Below are 16,224 nucleotides of genomic sequence, written 5' to 3' on the forward strand. Positions count from 1 at the left end.
CAAATGTGCACTGAGACTCCCAACCCAAAATACAGAGAACTGCATACACAAACCCAGCCCCTAGAAAGTTGTCTGGACATAACTGAGTAGAAAAACAGGAAGGTCAATGACGGTTTTATTGTAAATTTATTGAAACTTTAGAAAAAATAAATACATTTATAGAGTACTGTTACTAATGAATACGGTGCAGTTTGGCTGTTCTGCCAGAGAATGGGAAAATAAATATCACTAAAAGCAAGTTTTACAAACTTCAGCTAAAGCTACGAAGACTGATGCTCTTTTCTGCTCACTCTTTTTGATGATGACTGGGAATTTATCTGGCTCCTATCTACAAAGAAAGGAAAACAGCAAACTTAATGACACACAAAAAAGTTATATGGTATGACTTCTAGATTTTTACAATTCTTTATATGTTCCTGTTCAGAACGTCCAAATTGAGGAATTCTAAATCAAGTTCACACTCTTCTTTGAAACTCAGTATTTCCAAACATTTCAATGTTCCTGCTTATCCCCCAAAATGTTAATGCTGTTATAAACATGATCTGCTAATAACCACAAGACAACCTGTTCAGTTTCAGGGCTCAGTGTTGCCTGAGTATGGTTCACTTAGAAACACATGACTGAAGTGAGAAATATCTGATATTCAGCTACAATTACCAGTAATTTCAGGCGATGCCATTGAATATCACGACCCATTCTTAAATATTACACCTTCTAAAAAGATGTTAATCGGTACCTGGAATCTCATAAGGCCAGAAATCGTTACAATGAGGACATCGTGGGTTAGACTGAGTTTTGAAGTACTTTCCAATGCAAGGTAAATGCATTCCAGTCCCACAGGTTTCGCATGCTTGGCTCTGAAATCAGAAGTGTTACTAGCAAAGCTTTCTAATCTGCCCTGCCATCACAAAAGGCTACAAATAAATGAGTTTATACCCATCAGCAGTTCACAAGTTACAGTTGAAGGACACTCAGAAATCAAGGCTGGCAAAGCACGACGGGAATTATTCTTCAGGAAGCTAAGAAATGCCATTTTCCTACGTGGATTTAATTTAGCTTGAAAGACAAATGCTGAGCTATTCGGCTGCAGTAAATGAGAGCAATTAGGATGGAAAAAGTAATGTTAGGGAAGGAAGCTGGGAAGATGAAGATTCAAGGGCAAGGAGCAAGAGGATGTAATCGTTGTAGAACAGGTTCTAATCTCTTATGCAAGACTAAATTGGAAACTTACCAGCTATCATCACACAGTGCTTTAGGAAACTATGTATAAATACACATTCATTCTCAAGTCCACGGTGGTCAATTCCTGAACTGAAATCCCACAACCAAAGTCGAATGTGTGTCATATGGAAGATTACAGTTATTTACATTATACTACATTATAAACGTAATATTACCAGATTACAACGTTGGAATTTTCACTGCCTGCCTAATACTTGAGGGAAAGTGTCACAAGCTTCCACTATGAAAGAAACCCATTTGCAGATACTGAGTTAATCAGATGCATTACCTGGATGGCAAGGCTGTGACAGATATTACACTTCTTTGCTATATCTGGGTAGGTGCTGAGAATGTATTGTTCCATCTCCATTATGCAGCGGGTATGCAGAGTATATTCCCCATTTCTCTGTGGAAACAACAACTGAGATTAGCAATATATCTTAGTTCCTTTCTTCATTTTGGACTTTTCTCACCACCTCTTAGCAAGCACCTGACATTCAAGGGGGTTTTTTCTGCTTCTGCCACAACATCCACGAGAAAATAACATCTGAACCTATTAAAGCACAAGCACTTAGAAAGACAAAGCAGTTACCTCAGAGAGCCACTTATCATCCACAAAAACTTTCAGCACTTGTTCCGCTTCCTTTTTCTTCATTTTCTTTGTCTTCAGTTGGTCAGCACAGTTTAAAATATCCGTAGAAGAGGCAAAACCATTTTCTGATAAAATGATTAAATCCATCTATAGAAAGAGACATTTTCAGTTATTAAAAAGACTGTGCAATTAGATAGACACACCTTATGGTAATGTACAGCTTTTTCAGCATCTGAACATAAGCATAAATTGCCAATTTTCAGAGTTTCTCTCATTGGGAACATTCCTGCTGCACATTATCACAGAGCAGAAAGCAGACTTGATGTGCTGGTGGTAATATGTGCCATGATTACACCATCTCTGCAGCGCAGACGTGGCTGTATAGATGCTACCTCAATAACGGCAGTGTGGATTCTGAATAGTATCAGTTTAGATGACACTGCAGCAGCTGTCCCAGAACAGTCAATAACCTCCCTTTCTAGTTTATTAAATAAAACATTAGAATACAGTATTTAAAAAAGCTAATTCTCTTTAAGAGGAGAACCATTACTTGTATATATTCCCATTTCCCTCCCTGCCCCATTTCACTTAGGATAAAATTTCAATTACGATATGCAAGAAGGCAACTAATTCTTGAAACACATCTCAGATTTCCATTCATTTTAAGAGAGTGCCTTCACAAATGATGTTATTTACTAACTAACATCAGTCATACTTACTGTTTTTCTGAACAATTCGAGTTCATTTTCTGCATAGTCAGATGCCATTTTAGTAATTTCAGTTTCTGCCATATTCACCTAGCAAAAAAACAAAAAGTGAAAGATCCTCCAAAATAAGGGATACATCATCTTAAAATTAACAGAAATATCATTTCTTTAAGTGCCATGAAAGAGGCTATTCCTGCTAAATAAATCAGATGCTGGTATGGGCTTTGCTGCCATGTTCCCTTCCCACACACTTACACTGTTGGCAGTTTATCTTCTCACTTCCCTGCTCTACAAGTAGATTCCACAGCTGTTGTCAGCATAACAGTGCAACAGCCCCCCAAAAAATGAAGATGTGCTAAGGGCACATCTCATGCTGGCAGATGTAGCCCTTTGTTCTATGTTCTAATGCAGGAGTTGTATTACATTGTAAGGAAAGATCCTAGATAAATCAATTTTACTAACATCCAAAGATAACACTTAGCTCCAGTTCAGTTTTTTGCCCAGTTCACCCACCTTTTGTTGTGCTTTTATTAACACGTTATTGAATGGTTAACGTTACATCAGACACATGGCAGAATCTCAGCAGTGTATCCATCCATGTTACTCGTTATGAGAAGCTAAAACCACCAGATGGCAGCACCTCACATACTTACCAAGGCATAATGAGTTTTCCCATCAACTTCAGACATTCCTTTCCGGATCTGCATGAACAAAGGCTGTAGCTGGTTGTTGATGGTACTGACAAAATCATCCAGTTTATCTTGTGCATAGTAGACTGAAAATAAGAAAGAAACACAGAGTTCAAACAGGCCCATTAAGTGCAATTAATGTAACTGATTTCTTATCAACAACAAATTCCTTGTTTCTTTGTTTTCTGATTCATAAACTAGTGGTAAGTTGGCACACCCAGCCAACTTACCACAGAACATCTTAGCTTTGTAGTCATACTTAATATTGTGTGTCCGACTTCATAAGCAAATGAAATAGTATAAGTTTTAGCAAAGACACAATTCAGGCACAGGAACAGCACCATTCTCCCAAGTTTACATCCAAAACTCGACTTTGGGCATTAAGCAGCAGCTCATAACTTGATGTTATTATGGAAAAGCAGCAGAGTACTGGGGTCTGCTTCACTGAGTAACTAATGTCCATGTTTTAAACATACATAACCTAAAGAATCTCACGTCTCTCCACGTTTCTTTCCAGAATAATGACCCACCTTTGCTGATCTCACAGCAGTGCCTGTGTAATTTCCTCGCCTCCGCTCCCTCCATGATCCCGTGTGACATCAGGACCTGCAAGAACCTTCGATGGGCATCAGACATCTGAGCTGCCGTTGCCATGTTCCTCCAGGCTTCAGATGCTGCAAAACATCAACTGCAATTAACACAGCGTGCAGATGAACAAGGTACATTCTGAGCACAAGTAGCATTTCAATTCAACTCCCTAATTACTGGGCCGCTGCCCCCCCCCGCACCCCTCAACCTCTGGCTCTTACAGCCTGCTCCGTGCTCCGTGCAGCGGCTCCAGGTCGGACACGAAGGGCAGCAGGAAGGTGGAGATGAATGGCAGCAGGAAGGCCTGTGTCTGCTCGTCCTTCCAAGACGATCAGCTCAGCTCTCGCCGCTCCCTCCTGCCATCGATCCGCTCAGCGATCTCCGCGGCCTCCTCCGCTCAGCGGTGATGGCGCCCCCTTGTGGCCGGGACGGGCTGTGCGGGGCGGGGGCGGTGCGGGAGCTGAGCGGAGGGGCGGGGAGGGGTCCGGCCCCGCCCGGCGGCGGAAGCAGGGTGGGGTGGTGGGGTGTCGAGATTCGCTTCGGGTTCGGTTTGGCAGGATTTCTCCGCGGTGGACTCCGACCGTGTAGGGCGGCAGGTCCGGTCCGGTCCCCGTCGCTGCGTGCCGGTACCCGCCGATACCCGTCCTGGGGCGGCGGTTCCGCTGTCGGCGCTGCCCGTGACGGCGGAGTTGGAGCCGCTCCGAGGAGCCCCGTGGGTCCGCGTTGTGTGTAAGTGCTGTTCATTAACCGCTGCCGGAGCTCCGTCCCGTGGGCAGTTCCGACATTGCTCCGGCCGGGCTGAGCGGACCGGGGCTGCCCAGGGTCCCGTCGGGGCTGCGGGGGTCCCCGCGCTGAGCGCTGTCACTGAGCGCCGTTCTCCGGCCGCGTGTGCCGCTTTCGGGGCATTTACCGCAGTAGAATTGCTCGGAAGGGATGAGGAAGGTTTGTCTGAAAGGCGGATTTCATTCTTTAACAGTTAGTCCCAATCCGTGTGTATTCAGAGAGCTTAAGGCCACTTTGAGATAGGCTCGAAAGCAGATAGCAGAATCGGTGGAGCAGGGCGAGCGGTTCCGGGAGCTGAGCCCCGACTCCCCCCTTCCTGCTGGAGTTTCCCTGGCTGCGTTCCCTGATGAGTTTCCGCCATGCTCAGTTTCATGGGGCAAGTTGGAGTGACGCGTGTGTAAAAGGCTCCAGGAACAAAACACGTGTGTGAGCTGAGCTCCCACTCATGACAGCCTGCGTGGATTCCCGGTTTGCCAACGAGGAGCAGCAGGTTGGTTCCCTCTTCCCTCGCAGAGGCCAAGTGATGTTTTCATTGCTGCTGCCTCTCTCAGCTCCTTCCCTAGAGCTTATAAATTCCAAGGGTAGCACTGTGTTCTGCTCCAAGTTGTCCTGGTGTTGTGCCCAGTTCTGGGCTCCTCACTTGAAGAAAGGCAGGGATCACCTGGAGAGATGCTGGCAGAGGGCCTGGGGGGTGATGAGAGCCTGGAAGCATCTCTAGTACCTAGTGAGGGATAGGAGACCTGGGGCTGTTCAGCCCAGGGAAGAGAAGGCTGAAAGGGGATCTCATCACTGTTTATAAATGTCTGAAGTACAGGAATCAAGTCAGTGGGGGTAGGCTCCTTTCAGTGGTGTGTAGCAGCAGAATACAGGGCAATGGGCACAAACTGGAACACGAGAATTTGCATATTAACAAGGAAGAGTATACAAGGAAAAGCTGTTAGAGTGACAGCACTGGAACAGGAAAACACTTTTGAGTTTTCCCCCTTTGTGTTGGCCTTACAGTCTCTCCCATTAGCGTTTCATCAAAGCTGTGGATTAGTTCCATTTTTATCAACACACCCAGAGCATTTTTCCTACAAGGGAAGGACTTTTGTTGCTGCCATCTGTGGATTCATAAATGCTTATGTGATACAGGATTCTTTGCCAGAGTTATAAGGGTTTCTTATTACTTAACAGTGGACGTGAAAGCAAACATGTCCTCTCCCAAAAAGGACAGTAGGAAGAGGAAAAGGAGAACTATGTCTTGTGCTGCAGTCATCTGTTCTTCGTTTCTTCTAAGCAGCTGCAAAACCATTTGTGTTCCTTTCCCAAATGTTATTGCTGTACTCAGTCACATTTTCTGTTCCCAAATGTGAAAAGATCTGTTCTTGAGTAATAGCTTTCCTGAGTATTTATGGGAAACATACTACTGAAGCTTGTCGTGTTTTACTGGATGAGCAGTAATTGCTGCTGATAAGATCTCAGAACAGTTTCCATTCTGTTGTTCTGTTTTCACTCAGTGTTCTTATCTCTGGACCTGTAAGAATGAAAGCTTCAGAAGCTTGTATTAAAGAGCAGTCAATTACATGTGTGGGAATAGAAGTACAGTCCCTCTTCTGAACAGCACTGCAAGTTGGGTTATGAGCTGGTTATCCCAGCACTGACTGGCATACCAAAGCAGTGATTCATTGTACAAATACTCGTACTCTTAAATATTTTGAAGACATCAACATTCTGTGGGTATCGTTTCCCTGTGTTTTATTCTGGCTGACAGCAAGCAGAAAGCAGCTGCACTTCAGAATCCTCCCAGTTTTTGAGATGAATTATGTGAGGGAGTACAGCTTTGGTAACATGCTTTGGGCTCCGCGTTCTTAGACGTATATGGCATCCACATGCATTCAAAAGGTCATTAAATACTGTCTCGGCTAATTACTTTAAAAGGTTATGCCACAGTGGGCTTTCCTTGTGCTTTCTGCACCTTTAGCTCGTTTGTATTAGCTTTATTCCCCCACACTTCTCACAGAGCAGATTTCTGGGGGGATTGGGCATTGCAGGGTTGTGAGTCCTAACATTTAGCAAAGTAGCAGGGAAATACTGTGCCCTTACTTTAATTGGGACTGATGTAAGCTTATCATATTGTCATCTTGTTACAGAATCTCAGCACAGCTCGCCCTTCTGAGCTCAGTGAAAATGATGCCAAGATTCCCTGCACTGCATACCCTGTGGATCCTTCTCTTTTCATATGCAACAGTGGAAGGTACCACCTGTCAGTGTCCTTAAATTATTATGCTTCAATTTTTCTAACAGAGTTTTCTCATGACTAGGAATAATTAGCAGGCAACACTAACACTATTAATGTAAGATAGTATAAAATCTGCAACCTCAAGTGCTAGAAATATCCATGTACTGGAATAAAGGCTTGAATCTTTTTGTTTTATTGACCTTTTCCATATAGGCAAGAAAAAATAGGGATTTGCAGCAAGGAGAAACTGAGGTTTGGGAAATCAGCTCTCTGCTTCCTCATTGTCTGATCTTTTCTGAGCGCTGTGTTGCAAACAGGATGCGTGGCAGTGACCCAGCAACATCTCTGTAGAAATCTCGTAGGAGTCTCCTGTTTGTTTTCATAGCTGCCACTGCTTGCCATGTGCGCTCACCAGCAGCAGTCCTGCAGAGACCTATGGGGTAAGAAGCAGGAGCATACAGATCTGCCATCAGCAGACATCTGTCGGTCTGTGTTCTCCAAAGTGTGCAGAGATGGAAGGCTGAGTTGGCTGAATTTGAACAGATTTGGAGGACACAATGAATTCAGACATGATCCTAGTACTGGGAAAGATCTTTCAGTTTGGATTATTGAGCAGGTTGAAGGTTTGTGAGAGTACATCTTTTATGTCACCTCATCTAGGTAGATTTGCTGTACATTATCAAGGTTTAATTCACATATCTCCTCCTCCCCAGTTAATGGATGTTTTAAGTTATTTCATCACGTTATTCCAGTTGAGTATTAAAACAGAAATCTGGTGTTTCGGTTCCCTTTTCTATCTGCGTGAACTGAAAACAAACTCTTTACGGAATGTGGTTGCAAAAGGAAATTCTCAGAGATGAATTTCTTTTTTTTAAAAAATAAATAAATAAGAAAAAAGCTGCCTGGAGGTGGTTATAGAGTCCATTTGGATGTGGTGTTAGGATATGATTTAGCAGAGGGTTGTTAGAGTTCGGGTGCTATGGTTAGGCTGTGGTTGGACTTGATGATCTTCAAGGACTTTTCCAACCTGGGTAAATATATGAAAAGAAACTTTGTACCAGAGATGAGGAAAGGGAAGAGGTCACAGGAAGAGAGTACAGGAATTAATCCAGAGTGCTGGGAATCCTTGAGGACCCAGAAAGGCAAAATAAAGCTGCTCATCAGCTTAATGCAGCAGGAAGAGCTTCATTTAAATTCAGGTGTTTTTGAAAGCATAAATGTAATGTTTCCATATGTTAATGATAACATTCTAATCCCTTTAAAGATTAATTCTAGTATTTCTTTTGGAAATCTGTCTTAAAGTGGAAGAAAGACACAAACAGTAGAAGTGCATAGAGCAACCAAATGTAAACAGCAACAAGGTAAATAGTGGTTCTTGTTTGAAATAAATGAGCAGTGTTACTGTTGTACTAGCACAGATGCTGAGTCTTCAACTTTCTGCAGTTGGAATTAGTTTTGCTTTTGTCTCACTTTGGTGTTTTTTGTTTGTTTTCCTTTGGTTTTGTTTGTCTTTGAAGAACAGTGAACCATTCAGAACAAGAGGGAGCAAATGTGATGCTGCCATGCAGAGAGGATATGAGTGATAGCTCTCATAGATTAGTTACAAGGGCAAGATATTTATCTTCTGAAAAACACTTTCTAAACACTGAACAACACTGAAACCACAAGCTGCAGCCAGCAGCTCTAGGCTCATACCAGTTGATATATCAGGCAGCTGTGAATTTCAATAACAATATGAAAGATTCTTTGGCAGTGTTGTACATTCTCATTTGCCTAAATGAGCTTCATATAACATTTCTGAGATAAATTCATTCCTGAGTTCATTCAAGTGATCCAGGACTCCGTGTTAGTGAAACTTTATGGGAGGCCGTGTAGAAAGGCAAATGAAAGTAATGCATGTTTGAAATGAGTGTGGGAGACCACACGCTGGCTGTGGTAAATGATTGTTTCTTTGAGTTGGGTTTTTACTGAAGTACCAAAGGGGTGCAGTGGTAAATCCTATTGTATGAGGTGTATTGGTGCACCCCAAAGGGGAACTGACTGTCATATGTATTGCATTTGCAGGCACTGTATTGTATCAAAGTGTGGATAAGTTGCATCAGAAAACATGACATAAAGGAACCACAGAAAAGGAGAATTATGGGAGGAATAGAATCAAATTAGGTACTTATGAGAAGAAAAGCTTTTGCTTTGGTGGAATAATCTGAAATGGGCACCGCACCACTGAGATAAGCCCTGAGGTAGCTGAAGGGCCTCACAGAATGTTAACTGTTGACAACTAGTCTTAAATTGCAATGTAAAAGATGAGAATGGAGAGTTAGTGATGTGCTAGGCCAAGTTTACCTACTACAGAGAAACCAAACCAGGTATTTATAAGACCCTTGTATAATTGCCAACAGAAAGCTTCTGGCAGCATAAGTAAGGAAATTCCAAGAAAAATCCCAACTAAGAGGATTCTAAAAACCAACCAAAGCTACTCCAAATTTTAATAGGAGAATTGAGGGAGGGAAGAGTTTGATCTGCAATGGGGAGCTGCTCAAGGGAGGCAGACAGTATGAGCGTAGGAAGCTTAAAACAATTGTAGATAAGGCACAAGTTCAGGTGTGCAGGCAGTGAACTCGGTCTGACTATTACTTGTCTGCATTTTGCCTTTTGAGTTTAATTTTTTTTTTTATGTTTCTATTTAATTCAATTTATTCTTCTGATTTTCCTGCATCTCATTATGTGCTGCTTCTCCCTAGTTATGGCTGCAGAACACATGCAGGAATTTGCCTGCTTTACTGACTATACCAAAAAGCTGGTCTGCCACTGGAAGGTGCCTACACAGCTGAACTGCTCCAAAGAATTCCTGCTCTACTACAGGAAGGAATATTTTCCTCCCGAGTGAGTGTTTAATAAGATTTTTCTTTGTTGTCATTGGAACTTTATATATTCTATAGCCATTACCAGCTTTGATTCCATCCCTTTGCTGTGGGTGCCTGGGACAAGATATAGTCAGGGCTGACCTCACTTCCAGGGGGAAGATGTGTTGTGCAATGAACAGGATGCTCTGCTCAGTGGACTACTCCTTTACAAACCTCTCTGCTTTCTTGGTACAGGGTATTTGTCAAGTAGTGCTTGTGGGAACAGTAGTGATCTCATCAATGCACTGAACCTTCATTTCATGAGAAACATGCATGACTCACCAGGCTGTAATGTACAGCGCAACTCATTGTTCAAGGACTGTTTGCTGCCCTCTGCAGCAGAGGTGGTGTTCTTGCCATCTCCTATAGAGGAAGAGCAGTCTGAGCTTTCCTGTTCCTTTCCATGTGATTTCTCCAGACTTCTGAATAACCTTGCTTTGTACACTGCAATAAAACTGTAGGACATCAGTCCACTCCTTCAGAAGTGGGGTGTGATGAAGGCTGCTTTTAGGGTTAACTTTTCTTCTTTGGATCAGTTCTTTGCTTTTCATTAGTGCAACACCAAGGGGTGGGTGGGGAGGATGGAGGTTTGGGAGTTGTGAGGGACCTGGCTTCTTTTTGGGTTGGTTTGGACTAAACATTTCTACACAGACAGAGCTTCCTGCATCAGATTTGACTGGCTAGACACACTGATTAGCTTGATTCCACACCTTCAAGAAGCAACTTGCCATGCTGTGTGAACATTCATATAACTTTCTGCCTGTTTTTCAGACAAGTGTGTGTCCCTGAGAATGGAGAAGAGCGTTTCATGTGCACGTGTACAATATATCCTGATTATTTTGTATCAGGTCTCACCTATAAGTTAGCTCTACAGTTCAATGGCACCAGTATGTGGAATTCCAGTGTTACACCAGCCCAAGTTGGTAAGGAACTGTTTATTTTGACACCAGAACATTTAGTTTCAGGCTTTGCAATCCTAGCTAACTCCTCATTAATGCTACCAGAAGAGCTTTTTCTTAGCAGATGTGAGAATGTTAAATTTGTAATGCTGGTTTAAATGAGAAGCCTGTTTAGCTTAGAAACCTAATTGGTTCCTTGGAGTAGATTCTTAAGGGAAGAGTAAAAGAAATGGGGCAAACAGAATGGTTCTTCTGCTAGCTTTACCATCTCAGCTGCCAGCCATCCACAGTTTGGGGGCTTATGTATGCGTTTTAGGAGAATTTCACTTGTTGCTGTAGAATTCAAGGATGAAGAAGGAGATGCTACTTCCAGTTTCTAGAACACTAAGCGCTCCCTACTGAAATTCTTCCATTCCTGTCTCTGTTATCATTTGATGATAAAAAGTTAATGACCCTGCTCTTTCACAGGACAAAGCTTGTTCAGCCAGCATGGATTTTCAGTCCTTGTTGATGAATATCTCACAGCTGTGCTCTGTATCCTTGCAGAGCTTAGTGAAAAGGGCTGAAATGCATAGACAATCTGACATTTGGGCCTCTGGTGAATGTTTTTTGTCTCTGCTTCTTTACTTTAGCACTTTTACATTGTCATGTTCTCCTTAATTGTACTTTTTTTTTAATATATATATATATACAGTTAAACCAAGGGCTCCCAAAAATCTCATCGTTGAGAAAGCTGAAAATGGTAATTTCAATCTGAGCTGGGAAGAGAACTATGCTGCTTCATCCATGCTTTTTGGACAGCCAGTCATCTATGAAGTAAAATACTGGAGCAAGCAGCACCCAGAAGAGGTAAGAGATAGCTGGTCTCATTTTCTATCTCTGGAGCTTCAAGGTCTAAATGTCTTGAAGGACTTTAAAACTTTTTCATGAATCATGGTGTAAGGGCCAGCAAGGGCAAGTCCCGTGGTGTTCCTGAGCATCCAGTTTCTGTTGGTCTCTTCCCAAGTTGGATCAAACAAGGCCTTAAAGGGCTGAAACTTTCCTGACTACTCCCCCAAAGGGGCCGGCTGTTCACAGTAGGCAGGACAGAGACTGAAAAATACAGTGTTTCTGTTACCTGACATCTGGAAGCTGGAGGCTGTTTGTGACACTGTGGAGCTCTTGAGGTGTTTCAGGCACCCTCCTGATCTCTGCAGTGGGGTTTATTCTGCCCTGGGAATAATGTGTGTGATGGCATGTCACAAATATGACCCCTCCATGGCAACTCAGCACAACAGCACGTAGCAGATAATGTGTACAGTCATTCACTTGCTCATTTAAGAAAAGTCACAGAAATGTACAACACAATTGGTGTCTAATAAGTGTCACAAGCCCTAATCCCCATAGCAAAATCAGTGAGCTTTTACTGTCTTACCTTCAGGTTACTGTGACATCAATTAACTACCAGGCAAAAAGCTTTGAAATCACTGCAAGCTCCTTGCAGAGAGGCTATGATTACATTGTGAGTATACGGTGTAACTATACAGACTACCCAGCCTACTGGAGTGACTGGAGTGATGGAGTTGAATTTCACTATGGTAAGTATGATAACTAATCATGGCCTGGTAGAAGGAGAGACATTTAAACTTAAGCAAATGGATATAAATGAGCACGAGTTAGTTAAGTGGAAAATTAAGCAGTACTTCCACCATGAGAGGGGTGAGGCTCTAAAAATATTTAAGAGCAGCAGAGAGGGCAAGAAGCACAGCTGCACTACAGTTCTATTCCTGGGACTATGTGATGGGTTTGTTTCTGAGGGCCAAAAAATAGCTTCACAATACATGTGGCTATCCCAGTTCCTACATCACTGATGGTAGGTAACGAAAGGGTCTGCATTGGCCTTTAGATGCGACACATGCCATTGCCACTGGTAGCTGTGCATGTTCTGCTGTTTATCTGCAGAGGTTTTATTTTATATCCTCTAAAGTAGCGTTATTTTGGTGTTGGATTTGGTGTCTTCACTATGTATATATGCACATATGTATATAAATATGTCTGTTTATTTAACAGATTATCAAGTGACACTTGAGGACATTCTGCACATGGCTGTTCCTGTTTCTTGCATCCTGATCATGGCAGTAGCTGTCATTTGTTATTTCTGTTTTACCAAGTAGGTATTACTCTGTTCCTGGGTTTTAGAGACTAGCACTCTGCACATATACCAGTACTGCTGTTACTTAGCTGAACATTTAGTAGGACAGGATTTTTTCTTTGCAACTTTATCTCAAACTCTATGAGCAAACATTTTTAAACATCAATCTGCTGCACTTTGTCATCTTCTGAAGAGATAATTGAGGTTTTTTACTAATCTCACTAGAATGGACTTATTACAGCATTAAAATAGGCTGCAGTTATGGGTCCATTAGTTTTGAATCCATTCTTTGCTGGAGTTCCAGTAATGAAGGCTAAGTATGTGTATTTCATATTGCCACTAAAATTGTAAAAAGAAAGTGGAATCTTATCTGTTTCACATGTCACTCTAAGGGCGACTGGAAGAACTCGTGACTGTGGTTGCTTAGAGCAGTCATACGAAACATCAAGTTGGTGCAGATATGTTTATGAAAAGCAGCTTTTGGAGATGTGCAGAACAAGCACTTCCTTCTGCTCTTCTCTCCTTCTTAGCAATCTGTGCTGCAGCAGCAGGAAGTATATACTGATCAAGCCAAAATCCAGTTAAAGCAAACAGTTTTCATTCTTGTCTTACAGAGTGAAGAAAGAATGGTGGGATCAAATCCCAAACCCAGCAAAGAGCCATTTGGTTGTAAAAAATGTCAAGGTAATGTAAGGGCTTTGCAAAATATACCTTTTCCTGATCACCAGAAACAGAATATGGAATAAGTGCTCTTGTCTGGCAAGTGTGGGAAACACTGCCAACATTTTGTGTGTCCTAAAACTTCTCCTTCTCTGTTTTATTAGTTTTCAGTCTTGAGCTATATTGATGACATGAAGTTCCCTTTCTACGATTCAAAGCAGAGTCAGATGGGAAAGCAAATGTAAGTAAGATAAATGGGGTGATGGGAGAACCTCTGCTTCACAGCATGAAATATTTTTCTATTGCTTAAACATTCTGTCCGTCTTATTTCCAAAAACAGAAGCTGCAAAAACTGTTTGGCTCAAAGTCTGTCAAGCCTAAACTTCAAGGAAAAAGATAACATCAAAAACACTGAGAAATCTTGCAGTTGCTGCAGCAAGCCTGGAGAGTGGTTTCCAAAAGGCATTAATGCAGTTTTAACCCCTGAGACTGTTCTTGTTGAAGAGTCTGTAGAAATCTGTGAACCTTTAACAGACATTGATGCTGAGGACCAGGAAAAAACCAGCGACCAGATCACTGCATTTGAGCCTGGTGAGTGCAGCCTCAGCACACTGAGGGAGCACACTGAACACAATGATGCACTAGCTGACATGTTCATGGAGCTCTTGGCAGATGAAAAAAGCATTCAAGGTGATAAAGACCCAGACATCGTTACAAGTGAAACCTTTCAGAAACTTGAGCCAGAAAATCCTTCTCAAAAAAATCCAGAAGAAAGTGCAGTCCAGAGTCAGAAGTCACCTGGTATTTCTCATGGAGTCTCTCCTTTTACTGAAGCCTTTCAGGATGAGTACAATGGCAGTACAACCAGCAGGAGGTCAGTGCAATCAGAAGAATCCTTTGAATCTGGCTATCGGAGCTCCAGCACAAATTCTGCTTCTCTGGATGCAAGAGATAGTCCCTGTAAGCTTCAACAAAGCCTTTTGCCATGCAGTTCTGAAAGTCAGCATGACTCATCTGTGCTTATTTGGGAATCTCTAAATAAACCTGCCTTTGACAGAATAAGCAGCCCTGCATACAAGAACTTTGATACCCTCATATCTCCTTCTGTGGAGCCCTGTGGTTCTGCATACAAGAGCTTTCATGCTGTAATGTCTCCATCTGTGGAGCCCTGTGGCTCTGCCTACAAGAGCGTGGACACCCTTACGTCTCCATCTGTGGAGCCCTGTGGCTCTGGGTACAAGAGCTTTGATGCCTTAATGTCTCCATCTGTGGAGCCCTGTGGCTCTGCATACAAGAGCGTGGACACCCTTACGTCTCCATCTGTGGAGCCCTGTGGCTCTGGGTACAAGAGCTTTGATGCCTTAATGTCTCAGTCTGTGACTAACAGTAGCTTGAATATGCACTTTGAAAATATGTGCTTGTTACCATCTTTTACCCAGTCTTCAGAGGCACATGCAGATGATGGAGTTTCAGCTTTCCTACCAGAGGAGGAAATTCATAAACAAGCAGTGTATCAAAATCTTCAAAAGGAAGACAGAGTGCTTTCTTGCCCTACTGGACCTCAGCCATCTGGTTATAAACCTTTTGATGCTGCAGTTAAATGTAGTGCTGCACACTTTGACAGTAGCAGTGAGGTTATCTCAAAGTCACTGTATGAACCCTTAGTTCATCTTTTGTACAACAGCCTGGAAGAAACAGTTTCAGGTAACGTAACCCATGAGCCTGACCAGAAGGTTGATGAGTGTTTGACTGTACGGGACTTTGATTCTGGCGTTGCCCCAGGTGTAGGCTCTAGTGAGAAAGTCACATGCACTAGTGGCGATCTGAGGATGTTTGGAAATACAGAGGAAGATAAAGAGGTGGCAAACAGAAGGTGTAGCTCAGCAGCTAACTTACTTGAGGAATCACTGGATGGCATTGGGCTAACATTAAAAACTGCAGAAGAGCCCCTGGAACTTTTGGTCTCAGACAAATTGTCGGCTGCTCTTTGTGTGGATAACCCTCATCTTTCTGATTTTCACACCACTCACAGTGAGAGTTCTGGACTGGCACCTGCAGTTAAAAAAAGACCGTCAGAACTATTAAGGGTAAACAACAGGAAGAATGAGAAAAAAGTTGAACTTCTACAGGCTCATGCCCAGGAGGACAGCTGTTACATGAAGGTTGCCTAGCCATGTTTGCCAGGGCAACCAAAACATCCTTTGGAAATAAACCATAAGGCAAATTGATGTAATGCTTTGTTATTCCAGTCTTGCCTACAGTGACAGCTACTACAATTCAGACGTGGATTCACTGGGTTGTAATGCTCATGTCTGCTGCTGGACTGGCAGCTGGTATATGAGGCAGACCCCTAGATACAGAAGGGGTTAGCAGCTAACAAATGGAGCTACTGCACTCTCAGGGAGGCAAAGCCAGTGCTAAAGTTTCTCTGCTTGTGATTGTTCTCTGAAAGTGAGCAGGAGATGCATCAAGTTGGAGTTCTTGTCCAGCACAGCTCCTGTGCTTGTTGCTCTGGTTCTGTATGTTGCTTGGGAAGCACAAGAGGTGATACAGGTGGTGCTGATGCACCTGGAGGTGAGATGGAGTCATAGAATGGTTTAGATTCAGAGGGGCCTTTAAGAGGAAGTGACTGATTTGCACTGATTGCATCACACCTTCAAATATTTATTTACTGGGGATTTCCTGTGTATGTGGCACCAGAATGTGGAATGTTTCTATATTTGCTCAGTCAAGACCTGAAATAAAGATTATCGTCATTTGGTCTGATGAAATTACATTATTGATGCTCTGTTTATTACTCTAGAAGTAAGCAGATATATTATACCTACAT

At 42.7% G+C, this 16,224-nt stretch overlaps 2 protein-coding genes across 11 annotated transcripts; one reads left to right on the forward strand and one right to left on the reverse strand.

The window, feature by feature from the left end:
* Positions 1 to 102: 102 nt before the first annotated feature.
* Positions 103 to 3,878, reverse strand: NSMCE1 (NSE1 homolog, SMC5-SMC6 complex component). The gene is made up of 7 exons (XM_032447576.1): positions 3,740 to 3,878; positions 3,174 to 3,295; positions 2,533 to 2,610; positions 1,814 to 1,960; positions 1,511 to 1,627; positions 737 to 857; positions 103 to 328 (listed from the first exon to the last, which is right to left on the reverse strand). The coding sequence occupies exons 1-7, from the start codon at positions 3,861 to 3,863 to the stop codon at positions 261 to 263; spliced, it is 777 nt and encodes a 258-aa protein (XP_032303467.1). The 5' UTR covers positions 3,864 to 3,878; the 3' UTR covers positions 103 to 260.
* Positions 3,814 to 16,165, forward strand: IL4R (interleukin 4 receptor). Of its 10 annotated transcripts, XM_032447570.1 has the most exons (12): positions 3,816 to 3,928; positions 4,021 to 4,526; positions 6,713 to 6,825; positions 9,543 to 9,684; positions 10,476 to 10,627; positions 11,298 to 11,452; positions 12,024 to 12,180; positions 12,653 to 12,752; positions 13,349 to 13,418; positions 13,559 to 13,635; positions 13,735 to 14,544; positions 14,599 to 16,165. In XM_032447570.1, the coding sequence occupies exons 1-12, from the start codon at positions 3,920 to 3,922 to the stop codon at positions 15,563 to 15,565; spliced, it is 3,258 nt and encodes a 1,085-aa protein (XP_032303461.1). In that variant the 5' UTR covers positions 3,816 to 3,919; the 3' UTR covers positions 15,566 to 16,165. The 10 variants fall into 10 exon arrangements, with proteins under 10 accessions (XP_032303460.1, XP_032303461.1, XP_032303459.1 ...); XM_032447569.1 differs by having other exon boundaries at positions 3,814 to 3,928; positions 4,042 to 4,526; positions 13,735 to 16,165; XM_032447568.1 differs by having other exon boundaries at positions 13,735 to 16,165.
* The last annotated feature ends 59 nt before the right edge of the window (positions 16,166 to 16,224 follow it).

The sequence above is a fragment of the Coturnix japonica genome, chromosome 14 (assembly GCF_001577835.2).
Source record: "Coturnix japonica isolate 7356 chromosome 14, Coturnix japonica 2.1, whole genome shotgun sequence".
NCBI classification, from domain to species: Eukaryota; Metazoa; Chordata; class Aves; order Galliformes; family Phasianidae; genus Coturnix; species Coturnix japonica.